Source organism: Oncorhynchus nerka, linkage group LG3 (genome assembly GCF_034236695.1).
Source record: "Oncorhynchus nerka isolate Pitt River linkage group LG3, Oner_Uvic_2.0, whole genome shotgun sequence".
NCBI classification, from domain to species: domain Eukaryota; kingdom Metazoa; phylum Chordata; class Actinopteri; order Salmoniformes; family Salmonidae; genus Oncorhynchus; species Oncorhynchus nerka.
In genome coordinates this window covers 52,396,632-52,411,737 of record NC_088398.1, presented here as the reverse complement: position 1 = coordinate 52,411,737, position 15,106 = coordinate 52,396,632, and the positions used below count along the sequence as shown (strand labels likewise).

The following is a 15,106-nucleotide window of genomic DNA, read 5'->3' as shown; positions in this document are numbered from 1 at the left end:
TCGATGACGTCGTCCCCACAGTGAACGTACCTACATATCCCAACCAGAAGCCATGGACTACAGGCAACATCTGCACCAAGCTAAAGCCTAGAGCTGCCGCTTTCAAGGAGCGGGACACTAATCCGGACGCTTATAAGAAATCCCACTTTGCCCTCAGATGAACCATCAAACACAGGACAAAGATTGTATCCTACTACAACGGCTCTGACGTTTGTTGGATGTGGCAGGGTTTGCAGACTACGGTGATGGGAGCCAACCAGATGGGATAAATGCCTTTTATGCTCGCTTTGAGACCAGCAACACTGAAGCATGCAGGAGAGCACCAGCTGTTTTGGATGACAGTGTGATCATGCTCTCCGTAGCCAATGTGAGCAAAACCTTTAAACAGGTCAACATTCACAAGGCCGAATGGATTACCAGGGGGTGTACTCTGAGCATGCATGGAGCAACTGGCAAGTGTCTTCAACTACATTTTCAACCTCTCCCTGACCGAGTCTGTAATGCCTACATGTTTCAAGCAGACCACCATAATCCCTGTGCCCAAGAAAGTGAACGCAACCTGCCTAAATGACTACCGCCCAATAAAGCTCACGTCGGTAGCCATGAAGTGCTTTGAAAGGCTGGTCATGGCTCACATCAAAACCATCATCCCGGAAACCCTAGACCCACTCCAATTCACATACCGCCCCAACAGATCCACAGATGACGCAATCTCAAATCGCACTCCACACTGCCCTTTCCCATCTGGAAAGAAGGACCACCTATGTGAGAATGCTGTTCAACACCACAGCGTGTGTCAAGAAGGCCGGCATCCCGGAGTCGCATCTTCACTGTTGATGTTGAGACTGGTGTTTTGCGGGTACTATTTAATGAAGCTGCCAGTTGAGGACTTGTGAGCCGTCTGTTTCTCAAACTAGACACTAATGTACTTGTCCTCTTGCTCAGTTGTGGATCGGGGCCTCCCACTCCTCTTTCTATTCTGGTTAGGGCCAGTTTGCGCTGTTCTGTGAAGGAAGTAGTACACAGCATTGTACGAGATCTTCCGTTTCTTGGCAATTTCTCACATTGAGTAGCCTTACTTTCTCAGAACAAGAATAGACTGACGAGTTTCAGAAGAAAAGTTCTTTGTTTCTGGCCATTTTGAGCCTGTAATTAAACCCACAAATGCTGATGCTCCAGATACTCAACTAGTCTAAAGAAGATTATTGTGTTACTTTTAAATTATTTTTTGACTTTAGTTTATTTAGTAAATATTTTCCAAACTCTATTTTCTTAAAACTGCATTATTGGTTAAGGGCTTGTAAGTAAGCATTTCATGGTAAGGTCTACACCTGTTGTATTCGGCACATGTGACAAATAAACATTTAATTTGATTTCATGCAGTCACCACCATGTGTGAAAATAAAGAGGCAGTTACTCAGTGGTGTGTTGTGTTGGATTTGCCCCAAACACAGGGCTTTGTATTTAGGCCAAAAAGTGTGTTGTCTTGCCATGTTTTTTGCAGTATTATTTTAGTGCCAACTGTTACACCCCATCAGAACCCAAAATAGATGCTTGTTTTACTCCAATGTTTGTTTGCAGACACAGTATAGCCTCACAAAATGCTTAGAACTATAATTTTGATATCATGGCTGGTCAGTCCTTGGATCCATAGCTCTGTCTGAATTTGAGAGTGGTTACATTTTTTCCAACCTCATCCCTAACGCTTTGTTATCGTTTCAACTGCTGATTGCCACTTTAAAGATATATTCAATGTCTGATTTGTTATTGTTACCCATCTACCAATCATTGCTCTTCTTTATGAGGTTTTATGAAGCTCATTGGTCTTTGTAGTTGAATCTGTGCTTGAAATCCAATACTTGACTGAGGGACCGTACAGATGTACAGTATCTATGGGGGACAGAGGAAGGGGTGGTCATTCAAAAATCATGTCAAACCCTATTAATGTATAGAGTCCACATATCTTATGTGATTTGTCACGCCAAATTGTACTTCTGAACTAATTTGGGCTTGCCTTAACAAAGGGGGAGAATACTTATGCAACGACTATATTTTAGTTATTTAGTTTTTTTTATTACATTTGTAAAAAATAAAATATATTAAAAAATAATCTAAACAATATTCACTGTGACACCATGGAGTATTTTTTTTACAACTAATATATAATAGATTTCCATTCCACTTTAAAATGCAACAAAATGCCTCAAAAAAAGTGGGCGTAGACACTAATGTACAGTGCCTTATTGACCTAGTAAAAATAAATAGGTGTAGAAAAAGAAAGGGGAATTCATGTTGAAACCCTTATATTAAACACCATTGGAATTCACTAAGTTGATGGTTTATATTTAGGTTAAAGTTTTTAAGCTTTGTCATTCTATATTTTTGTATCTTATTTAACATATGTCACATGTAATAAGTCCACACAGAGGACCAGAGAGTGTTACAGAAACCTGTGACAATCTGATGTACCCAAAAGGGCCACTAGATGTATTGTGATAGATTACATCAAATCTTTGAAAGATGCCAAAATTCTGGTAGTTTACTGGTAAGCTTCAAAATGTTCCAATAATATACCATCCCATTGCAATCCTAGCTACAATGGGAAATCAAAATGCTCACAAACCTCAGTTCACCAGGGCCTTGATGTTAACATCCACAGACTGTACAGTGACTAGAGCACCGTAGAGTACATTATAATAGTGAGTAGAGCACCGTACTGTACAGTGACTAGAGCACCGTAGAGTACATTATAATAGTGAGTAGAGCACAGTACTGTACAGTGACTAGAGCACCGGAGAGTACATTATAATAGTGAGTAGAGCACCGTACTGTACAGTGACTAGAGCACCGTAGAGTACATTATAATAGTGAGTAGAGCACAGTACTGTACAGTGACTAGAGCACCGGAGAGTACATTATAATAGTGAGTAGAGCACAGTACAGTAGTAACTAGAGCACCGTAGAGTACATTATAATAGTGACTAGAGCACCGTAGAGTACATTATAATAGTGACTAGAGCACCGTAGAGCACAGTACAGTAGTAACTAGAGCACCGTAGAGTACATTATAATAGTGACTAGAGCACCGTAGTGTACATTATAATAGTAACTAGAGCACCGTAGAGTACATTATAATAGTGAGTAGAGCACAGTACTGTACAGTGACTAGAGCACCGTAGAGTACATTATAATAGTGAGTAGAGCACAGTACAGTAGTAACTAGAGCACCGTAGAGTACATTATAATAGTGACTAGAGCACCGTAGAGTACATTATAATAGTGAGTAGAGCACCGTACTGTACAGTGACTAGAGCACCGTAGAGTACATTATAATAGTGAGTAGAGCACAGTACTGTACAGTGACTAGAGCACCGGAGAGTACATTATAATAGTGAGTAGAGCACCGTACTGTACAGTGACTAGAGCACCGTAGAGTACATTATAATAGTGAGTAGAGCACAGTACTGTACAGTGACTAGAGCACCGGAGAGTACATTATAATAGTGAGTAGAGCACAGTACAGTAGTAACTAGAGCACCGTAGAGTACATTATAATAGTGACTAGAGCACCGTAGAGTACATTATAATAGTGACTAGAGCACCGTAGAGCACAGTACAGTAGTAACTAGAGCACCGTAGAGTACATTATAATAGTGACTAGACACCGTAGTGTACATTATAATAGTAACTAGAGCACCGTAGAGTACATTATAATAGTGAGTAGAGCACAGTACTGTACAGTGACTAGAGCACCGTAGAGTACATTATAATAGTGAGTAAGAGCACAGTACATTATAACAGTGACTAGAGCACCGTAGTGTACATTATTATAATAGAGCACCGTAGAGTACATTATAATACTAGAGACTAGAGTACATTATAATAGTGAGTAGAGCACAGTACTGTACAGTGACTAGAGCACCGTAGAGTACATTATAATAGTGAGTAGAGCACAGTACTGTACAGTGACTAGAGCACCGTAGTGTACATTATAATAGTACTGTACAGTAGAGCACAGTACTGTAGAGCACAGTACTGTACAGTGACTAGAGCACCTGAGAGTACATTATAATAGTGAGTAGAGCACAGTACTGTACAGTGACTAGAGCACCGGAGAGTACATTATAATAGTGAGTAGAGCACAGTACACTAATAACTAGAGCACCGTAGAGTACATTATAATAGTGACTAGAGCACCGTAGAGTACATTATAATAGTGACTAGAGCACCGTAGAGCACAGTACAGTAGTAACTAGAGCACCGTAGAGTACATTATAAGTGACTAGAGCACCGTAGAGTACATTATAATAGTGACTAGAGCACCGTAGTGTACATTATAATAGTGAGTAGAGCACAGTACAGTAGTAACTAGAGCACCGTAGAGTACATTATAATAGTGAGTAGAGCACCGTAGAGTACATTACAATAGTGAGTAGAGCACCGTAGTGTACATTATAATAGTGACTAGAGCACCGTAGAGTACATTATAATAGTGAGTAGAGCACCGTAGAGTACATTATAATAGTGACTAGAGCACCGTAGAGTACATTATAATAGTGACTAGAGCACCGTAGAGTACATTATAATAGTGACTAGAGCACCGTAGAGTACATTATAATAGTGAGTAGAGCACCATAGAGTACATTATAATAGTGACTAGAGCACCGTAGAGTACATTATAATAGTAACTAGAGCACCGTAGAGTACATTATAATAGTGAGTAGAGCACCGTAGTGTACATTATAATAGTGAGTAGAGCACCGTAGAGTACATTATAATAGTGACTAGAGCACCGTAGAGTACATTATAATAGTGACTAGAGCACCGTAGTGTACATTATAATAGTGAGTAGAGCACAGTACTGTACAGTGACTAGAGCACCGTAGAGTACATTATAATAGTGAGTGATACATGAGGAGAATGCATTTCTCCTCATAATTATGAATTTCTGTGTAGTACAGACCAGGGACCCATGATGTAATTCCGTTACTGTAATTCCGTTACCAGGTGTAAATCCACTTCACTTCAATAACCAAAAGAGATTTTTCAAAGTGAAGATGTCATGTCATAGCTGACACCCCAGTCTTTCTGCAGACATCTTTGAATCTTAAGTCGGAGCGGATATTTAACAGAGTTTTTGGAAAAACGTGGTCACCTGAGGGATATTTCATCATAATTCCTTTAACAAAGTTTCCATCTGCAGTGGAAATTGTTAAAAGTAGTCCTTGTGCATATACACTGAACAAAAATACAAACACAACATGTAAAGTGTTGGTCCACATGAGCTGAAATAAAAGATCCCAGAAATGTTCCATACGCACAAAAAGCTTATTTCTCTCAAATTTTGTGCACACATTTGTTTACATCCCCGCTAGTGAGCATTTCTCCTTTGCCAAGATAATCCATCCACCTGACAGGTGTGGCATATGAAGAAGCTGATTAAACAGAGGTGCACCTTGTGCTGGGGCCAATAAAATGTGCATTTTTTTCACATAACGCAAAGCCACAGATGTCTCAAGTTTTGAGGACTTGTGCAATTGGCATGCTGACTGCAGGAATGTCCACCAGAGCTGTTGCGAGAATTTCTCTACCATAAGCCACCTCTGTCGTTTTAGAGAATTTGGTATCGCGTCCAACCGGCCTCAAAACCGCAGACCACATGTATGGTGTCGTGTGGGCGAGCGGCTTGCTGATGTCAACGTTGTGAACAAAGTGTCCCATTGTGGCGGTGGGGTTATGGTATGGGCAGGAATAAGCTATGGACAACAAACACAATTGCATTTTATCGATGGCAATTTGAATGCACAGAAATCCTGTAACGAGATCCCGAGGCTCATTGTGAAGCCCATTTTTTTTAAGGTATCTGTGACCAACAGATGAATATCTGTATTCCCAGTCATGTGAAATCCATAGATTAGGGCCTAATGAATTCATTTCAATTGACTGATTTCCTTATATGAACTGTAACTCAGTAAAATCTTTGAAATTGTAGCATTTATATGTTTGTTCAGTATAGTTGTATCGTTTTTTCAACTTCAATGTTCAATGTTCTTAAATCAAGTGAACAAAAAAATTATTCAAAGCGTAATCCTGTTACTGTGGAATTCAGTGGCGGTGGTGCCATTTTAGATTAGGGAGGACAATATATATATTTTTAGGATTATGGCTTTATTTCTTTATTTCTATACAGCATATTGGATGAATTATTCATATTCCATTAACCCAGCTCAATGTAATGTCGATAGATTTAGGCTACTACATTTTCCCTACACCCATCATGAGGTTGCTACAACGTAGCCTACGAATTAAAGTTTACAATGTAGGTGCACAGGTCGAGATAATTTTTTTAAATAATCAAGGTGACAGACAGTGACACATTCAATACCGCTTTACACACTCTTGCCTGCATCTAGCCGATCTAGGGTATAATCATTAGTCCAAATTGTTGCTCATTCAGTATGTTTATGCACATTTTGTTCCGTTTACTTCTGTTTAAGAAGCGTTTGTCAACACAATTAGAACGAATACACCCTTGATCATCCACAAACACAGTTCACGTTCAGCCACATACAAACAGCATGATCACCTTGCTCCTTGTATAATTCCTTCTCAAATCTACGTGCTATCCTTCTCTCACCTTTCCCCTTCACTTGTGGACTTCAGTGCACAACACAACAGCTGTCTGTGACCAGGCAAAAAAAAACTTTCCAAGCCAAACCTTCATACCATAACCGCTACACACAGCCTACATCGTTGTCACCACATTAGCTAACGTCATAGTCAACATAGCGACTAAAACTAACATGTTAGTAAACCCGCTACAATCATTCAGTAGTGTACAGCAAGCAGTTTAGCAGTTAAACCGGAAAGGCCCAGTTGACAATACATTACTATAACCAAAAGCTTAGCTTGACTTGCAGTGTTGGATAGCCCTAGCTAACATAGTATCCATCTCTGCTTGAGCTGGTGTTTGAGTAGGCTAAACCAGCTAGCTGCATTTGTTAGCTAAGTAAGTGAACAAAAAAATACAAAATTTAGCTAGCTCTGTCTCTCTCTCTTTCGCTTCTCCTTCATTTTTTAAGAAACTAATTTGTTAAAAACTGTTCAACTATTGTCTTTCTCTCTCTCTTTGAGTTAGCTACTCACCACATTTTATGCACTGACGTGCTAGCTAGCTGTAGCTTATGGTTTCAGTTCTAAATTCTCTGATCCTTTGATTGGGTGTACAACATGACCGTTCATGCTGCAAGAGCTCCAATAGATTGGAGGACGTCCTCTGGAAGTTGGAATAATTATTGTGTTATATATATTATATTAAACCCCAGAGGAGGACAGAAACTAGCTGTCCTCCAGCTACAGCATGGTGCTGCCCCAGAGAGTGCTATTGAGGCTACTGTCGAACTTCACTGCAAAACAGTGTGTTTAAAAAAAAAATTTGGCGACGTGAATATATTTAATGGTTTTAATGTTCGTCCTCCCCTTCCTCTGCTGAGGAGCCACCACTGGTGAAATTGCCCGTACACTACAGGAATAAAACATGAGGACAGAGTGTGTAGATCTCATGTAAAGTGGAAAGGATTATCCTAATATGACTACCAAGGCACCATCTCTGTTAACAAATCATTACATTAGCTAAATACTATACCGGGCTAGACAATCTGGACCCTCTCTTTCTAAAATTATCTGCCGAAATTGTTGCAACCCCTATTACTAGCAAGTTTAACCTCTCTTTCGTATCGTCTGAGATCCCCAAAGATTGGAAAGCTGCCTCTTCAAAGGGGGTGACACTCTAGGCCCAAACTGCTACAGACCTACAGTATATCTATCCTACCCTGTCTTTCTAAGGTCTTCGAAAGCCAAGTGAACAAACAGATTACCGACCATTTCGAATCCCACCGTACCTTCTCCGCTATGCAATCTGGTTTCAGAGCTGGTCATGGGTGCACCTCAGCCACACTCACTGTCCTAAACGCCATCATAACCGCCATCGATGAGACATTATTGTGTAGCCGTATTCATCGACCTGGCCAAGGCTTTCGACCCTGTCAATCACCACAATCTTATTGGCAAACTCGACAGCCTTGGTTTCTCAAATGATTGCCTCGCCTGGTTTACCAACTACTCTCTGATAGAGTTCAGTGTGTCAAATCGGAGGGCCTGTTGTCCGGACCTCTTGCAGTCTATGGGGGTGCCACAGGGTTCAATTCTCGGGCAGACTCTCTTCTCTGTATACATCAATGATGTCGCTCTTGCTGCTGGGGATTCTTCCTAAGTATACTTCTGGCCGCTCTTTGGACACTGTGTTAACTAACCTCCAGACGAGCTTCAATCCCATACAACTCTCCTTCTGTGTCCTCCAACTGCTCTTAAATGCAAGTTAAACTAAATGCATGCTATTCAATCGATCACTGCCCACACCTGCCCGCCCGTCCAGCATTACTACTCTGGACAGCTCGGACTTAGAATATGTGGACAGCTACAAATACCTAGGTGTCTGGTTAGACTGTAAACTCTCCTTCCAGACTCACATTAAGCATCTCCAATCAAAAATTAAATCTAGAATCGGCTTCCTATATCGCAACAAAGCATCCTTCACTCATGCTGTCAAACATACCCTCGTAAAACTGACCATCCTACCGATCCTCAACTTCGGCAATGTCATCTATAAAATAGCCTCCAACACTCTACTCAACAAATTGGATGCAGTCTATCACAGTGCCATTAGTTTTGTCATCAAAGCCCCATACACTACCCACCACTGCGACCTGTACGCTCTCGTTGGTTGGCCCTCGCTTCATACCCTTCGCCAAACCCACTGGCTACAGATGATCTACAAGTCTCTGCTAGGTAAAGCCCCGCCTTATCTCAGATCACTGGTCACCACAGCAGCACCCACTTGTAGCATGCGCTCCAGCAGGTATATCTCACTGGTCACCCCCAAAGCCAATTCCTCCTTTGGTCGCCTTTCCTTCCAGTTCTCTGCTGCCAATGACTGGAACGAACTGCAAAAATCACTGAAGCTAGAGACTCTGACCTCCCTCACTAGCTTTAAGCACCAGGTATCAGAGCATCTCACAGATCACTGCACCTGTACATAGACCATCTGTAACCAGCCCATCTACCTACCTCATCCCCATACTGTATTTATTTATCTTGCTCCTTTGCACCCAAGTATCTCTACTTGCACATTCATCTTCTGCACATCTACCATTCCAGTGTTTAATTGCTATATTGTAATTACTTCGCCACCATGGCCTATTTTTTATTTATTTTTAATTTCCCCACCTTTATTTAACCAGGTAGGCAAGTTGAGAACAAGTTCTCATTTACAATTGCGACCTGGCCTATTTATTGCCTTAACTCCCTTATCTTACCTCATTTGCACTCACTGTATGTAGACTTTTTGTTTTCTTTGTTTCTACTGTATTATTGACTGTATGTTTTGTTTATTCCAGGTGTAACTCTGTGTTGTTGTATGTGTCTAATTGCTACGCTTTATCTTGGTCAGGTCGCAGTTGCAAATGAGAACTTGTTCTCAACTAGCCTACCTGGTTAAATAAAGGTTAAATAAAATAAATATACCGTTCTGCCAATCAGGGCCCTGCGACTTCACTGGAAACTCCAGTTAGCCGAACAGAGCAGAATTGATTCTTCACAGTGTGTTAAACCATATCACTACACCAGCCAGGTTTGAAATGTACCACTGCCCTTGTAGTCTCCTCCAAATGTAATATAAACTCTATAATCAGAGATAATCCAGCATTTTCTAGGGTCTGGTTCCAGTCAGATTAACACAGAGAGAGAAAGAGAAGAAGAGAGATTATAGTAGATTGTGGTTGCGTTGAATTTGTTCTGGAATTACATCCTCATATGGTCCAGGTGAGGCGGAATTTAATTTGCCACATACAGACAAATACCAACATCTAGCCTGGTTCCAGGTCTGTTTCTGCCGCCTTGCCAACTCCTACGGCCATTGGCGTAAGAATGACCATATGAGTTGGCAAAACAGCACAAATAGATCTGGGTCCAGGCTACTAAGAACAGGAGGCTGATGAGAATCCAGGCCTAGCTGTCAATCGAGGTAAACAACCTTGGAAAGAGAAGAGTCATAATATTTTAGGATAGCTGGGTGGTTGGATACACTTATCCCTCATCCCTAAATCCTTTAATCTTTCAATCTATCCTCCTATCCAACTAATATCCTCTAGGGCCGGGACGACACCAGTATCTCGATACTCGTTAGTATCATGGCAAGAAAACAAAACACAAAGCGGATTTAACTTCTTTGGGAAACCACCAGTAATGTTGCAAACATCATGTTGTCATCTAGAGTCACATGTATTTATTTTCCAAGCTATAGCACATAATATGCTACATACAGCAGGTTTTTAAAGGACCAAAGAGTTAGATCTGCTTCGTGTTTTCATTTTTGCCATGGAAAAAATATCGTCACAGCCCAAATATCCTCCCATCCAGCTTGAATTATTAATCTCTCTAGCCACCTCTGTCCAACCACAAATCCAATCTCTTGACCTGTCACCCCTCTGCCCGTTAATTTATCCATCTAGCCATCCATCCAGCCATCCCCTTCACATCTCTCCATCCCCCACTCAGCCAAGTAGAGCCCCTGTGGATCAACAGTGTGAGGCCCACTCTGCCCCCCCCCCCTCTTCACGGGCTGCCGTCCAGCCTCTGTCCTCGGTCCAGCTGAGCTCTCCAGCCCTCCCTTCCTCCCTCCCTCCCTCCCTCGATCCACACTGACTGTACTGCGGGGCTAAACTAATCAGCATGTGAGGCTTTAGCCATTAGACATTAGCCACTTTGATGTGATGCCCCTGGCCTCTGCTTCCGCCACAGGGAGGAGTAATGGTGCTTTAAAAGGAGGCCAAGCTACTGGGCTGGGCTGCTACTGGGCTGAGGGGTGGGGGTGTGCATGTGAGGGAAGATGCAGCCAGCAAATGGCTTAGGAGAGAGGTTGTGTGTGTGTCCCAGAAATGTTTCAAGGAGAAGTGAGGGAGAGAAGAGGGAACATGTAGTGGGTTCTAACTAGTCCCCAATCTTCAGGCAGGTCCAGTGTTGATGCGAACACTAATGTCAATACTGAAGCTAAATCCCACTAGTTTGGCATAAAGCAGAGAACAGCAATGAAACTGATCCAAGATGGATGATTAAGGACGCTATTTCTAATCTGTCCGTTTGGCTCTGCCTCACACTGAAACATCTGGCTCAGAGGCTATGGAGGAGAGAACATGGTAGTAAGCAGTCAACCTAGCCACCTATCCAGTGAAATACCCGGGTACTGGAGGTCATGGGAGTCACACTTGACTTGGGAAGGTATAGTACCTATAGCAAGCATCAAATGTCAATCAAATGTGGCTAAGCTCTTCTCATAAAGAACTAAGACAAGTAATGCTTTGATGATGTGTAGCACAGACAGGCACACAATACAGCAGTACCTAGAGGCATTCAGAGGAGTAGGTACTGTCTGGCTGCACCTTTAAACCCTTGAGAGTCATGTCGAATTATAAGCATCATATTGTTTTCATTTCCAGCCTCTTGGAGTGCGCCTGCTACTCAACCGTCAGTGTGCGGGTCTCTATACACGCCTATAAAGCAGCTTATAGTGCAGTCAGAGGTATTCTATTATTTTTATTTGACCCTGCTGGTCATCTATGCACATTTTAACATCTTGGCCATGTTCTGTTATAATCTCCACCCGGCACAGCCAGAAGAGGACTGGCCACGCCTCATAGCCTGGTTCCTCTCTACTTTTCTTCCTAGGTTCTGGCCTTTCTAGGGAGTTTTTCCTAGCCACCGTGCTTCTACACCTGCATTGCTTGCCGTTTGAGGTTTTAGGCTGGGTTTCTGTACAGCACTTTGTGACATCAGCTGATGGAGATGTGGAGATGAGGCAAAGCAAACGACACAAGGCATCTGCAGGCCAGGCGCTCCTCACTAAGGAATGGAGCTGTCCCATTTAGGAGTATGTATGCTCCAAAACAGACCCTCAGGCTGTCTATACATCTACAGTATATACAGTATTTAGGGTTGAACTTGACAACATGCACCACAGTCCCAATATGTACACAGTAGTACATATCATTTGATATTTACATTAAGCAGTACTTCATTATTTCAATAATGTCTATGAGGCTGGTTTTTTTCTTGACAAGGATTTCTGTTGGTGTGGAAGTCACAACTACCAGCCGACACAGACAGGGACTCCTACATCCAGGTGAACAGGATTAGGCTGGTGTGGAAGTCACAACTACCAGCCGACACAGACAGGGACTCCTACATCCAGGTGAACAGGATTTGGCTGGTGTGGAAGTCACAACTACCAGCCTACACAGACAGGGACTCCTAAATCCAGGTGAACAGGATTAGGCTGGTGTGGAAGTCACAACTACCAGCCGACACAGACAGGGACTCCTAAATCCAGGTGAACAGGATTTGGCTGGTGTGGAGGAAACCCAGGACTTTCTGCTTACCTCCCAAAGAAACTAAGGTCACTAAACTGTTGAGGCAGGTGAGGCAGTTTACGTACTCATGTACACACTTATTGAGAATATATACGTAAATGTATTTAGGCTTTGTCCAGATAAGGGCTTGGTTGTGCTGTAGAATAAGAGTGACTGTATCAACTGTATCAACTAGTGGGCTTTACTCCAAACCCCTGAACTGGGAGCCCAGCCACTTTCTACTGTGTCCATTATTCTGCTAGCCCAAACCCAATAACCCATGTAGACAACCACATCCTCATATCTACAGCTCATAGGCCTAACCATAAGGACAGAGGCTGCACAGTGAGAGAGATCGTGGCGACTCACACTAGGGAGCCTCAGTCTACAGAGTGAAATACGTTACAAGTATTTATTAGGGAATGGGGTTGAACACGGTTATATGGGTTCAACACCCTTATTTGGGTTCTACCAGATACTAAACTAACAACACTCCATCTAAAGTGGAACACACCACTGTTTACATGGCTGGGTTCTAGCTAAACAAATGTTAGCATTATTTCCCTTCCAAATAGGTCATTGGTACATCAACCAGTCCCAAGCTCCTCATGTTGTAGAGATTACACTAAAAACACTGCATTCTGACAAAGGATGCTGTTGCACTTTCAGATGATCAGAAATCATATAATAATGTGGTGGCAGGTGTCTGTGAGATTAGGACAGAAGGGAAGGTATTTTTCCTTTCACATAGATGCGCGCACACACTGGAAGAGAGGGGTAAAGAGAAAACTTCGACCTATTTCTCTGGACGAGAAACTGACAGCACTGTTGCTAGGAGAGAGGACCTGAGCCACTACATAGGATACACACGTGTAGTGTTCCAATTAAGATCAGCCACATGAAAGACCATTGCAGCCCATTTGAAAAACAAACCTGCCGTTTGTACACCATTGTTCAAAAACCAAAATCCATACATAGTCAAAATAGTGACACGCTTGAAAAGCACCTAAGCCAGGTTATTTCAGAGGAAAATAGTAATTCATGTTTTTCTTTCGTTCATAGCCTCGTCAATATCTAAAGAAACATTGTTTATAATATATCCTAAGTATTATGCTTAATGTATCTGTATCAAGGTGAGACCCAAATGCATATACCTTCCAAACTGAAATCCAGTAGCACATACTCGTAAACGGTGTCGGTTTTGATCTCTACTTGTGGTCTCTTCAGAGTGGAGTAGATCTTCCCGGGGCTGCTGTCCTCCGGGTCTTCCAGTTTCCTCAATCCGCAGCCCATAGTGCTGTGGTGGGATATCCAGCTCAAACTGCCGGTGCACGGTGACGGGAAGAGCCCGCTCCGCTATACAAACAGTTTTGTTCTTGCTTTGAAGATTACTCCATCCCCGGAGACGCTATTAATCCGTTTGAGTGCCACCGGATAATCACTGTTATTTTTTATTTTGGGGGGCAATTGTACAGTGAGAATATTATTTTTCTGTAAAAACTTATTTTGAAACGAAACGTGCGTCTGGAGCGTGCAGCTCTCGTTCCCTCTTGAAAAAAACTCACGGAAAAAAGTTACATTTGACAACTCCTCTGCGCGAGCGGCTACTTTGTTGAAAACGTCGATGAATTGTCAACAAATCCACTTTTGGTTTTATTTTCACCGATAAAACGATATCACGTGTAGCTTATCACCAGCACCGAATCGTCTAAACGAGTGGTTTCAGTAAAGCCGAATAATACGTCTGTGTGATTTAGAAAAGCCAAAGCAGCTTGCAGGAGACAGAAAAAATGGGAGGACCGAAGGAGAGGAGGTGATTTGGGCAGCAACAACATCCACTGATGTCTAACTGAGGAAGTTGTAGCCTAGCTCTATTTTTATGATATTCTGTCACACTTCATGTAGTTTATGTCATAGATCATATAACATTGTTCAACCTCTATAGTTTAGGTTTGTGCTGTTTAGTGCAAAGAAAATACACTTTTACCCTACTACTGCAGGGCAGGGTAACCTTTTCAGGTTATATGGAGTTCCCTATATAATTAGACCATACTTTTGTATGAATTTACAACCCCAGTAACGTTAGATCATATTGAGGGCATTGGTATAATTCAAAGCCACCGGAGCCACTATATTCTCTGTAAAGTTCAAATAGTTACTGTAAGTAATTGGAGTTCCACAGTGAATGACAGAATGTGTGACCAAGGTGTGTACCACTCCACCTGTTCAAAGGTTTATGGAGCAGATAGTTTCATTCACCTGTCATTTCCATTACCAACACTTTCTGTAAGTCAGTGACTGAAGTCCAAGGTCCATCTCTATAGTTATGGCTCATAACTCATATCTGCCTAATTATCTAAGACACAGGCATGTTGACATGTGCACAGTCAATCTATCGACCCCATCTTTTAACTACTGGAGGTCCATTATGACGTAATTGAAACGTTCTATGACAGAGAGGTTATTCAGAGTGGTGGGCATGTTGTCCATTGTCCATCTCAATTGAAGCTGTTTTGCCAATAGATACAGATTTCTATTTGATTGTTCAATTTGACTATCCCCAGACAAGGGAACTGGTGACAATTAGCAATATACATTTGAACCAAATGAACTGAAATGAAGTCTGTTGTGTGTGTCTGTGTGTG

At 42.0% G+C, this 15,106-nt stretch overlaps 1 protein-coding gene across 2 annotated transcripts in view; it reads right to left on the bottom strand.

The window, feature by feature from the left end:
* The window catches only part of LOC115110402 (raftlin-2-like), a 30,830-nt gene extending 16,567 nt beyond the window's left edge, over positions 1-14,263 (bottom strand). The window contains exon 1 of one of the 2 annotated variants that reach the window (XM_029636020.2): positions 13,616-14,263. In XM_029636020.2, the coding sequence (XP_029491880.2) occupies positions 13,616-13,754 (139 nt within the window). In that variant the 5' untranslated portion in view covers positions 13,755-14,263. The remainder of the gene's footprint in view (positions 1-13,615) is intronic. The other variant, XM_029636029.2, reaches the window with a different exon arrangement.
* Between the last annotated feature and the right edge of the window lie 843 nt (positions 14,264-15,106).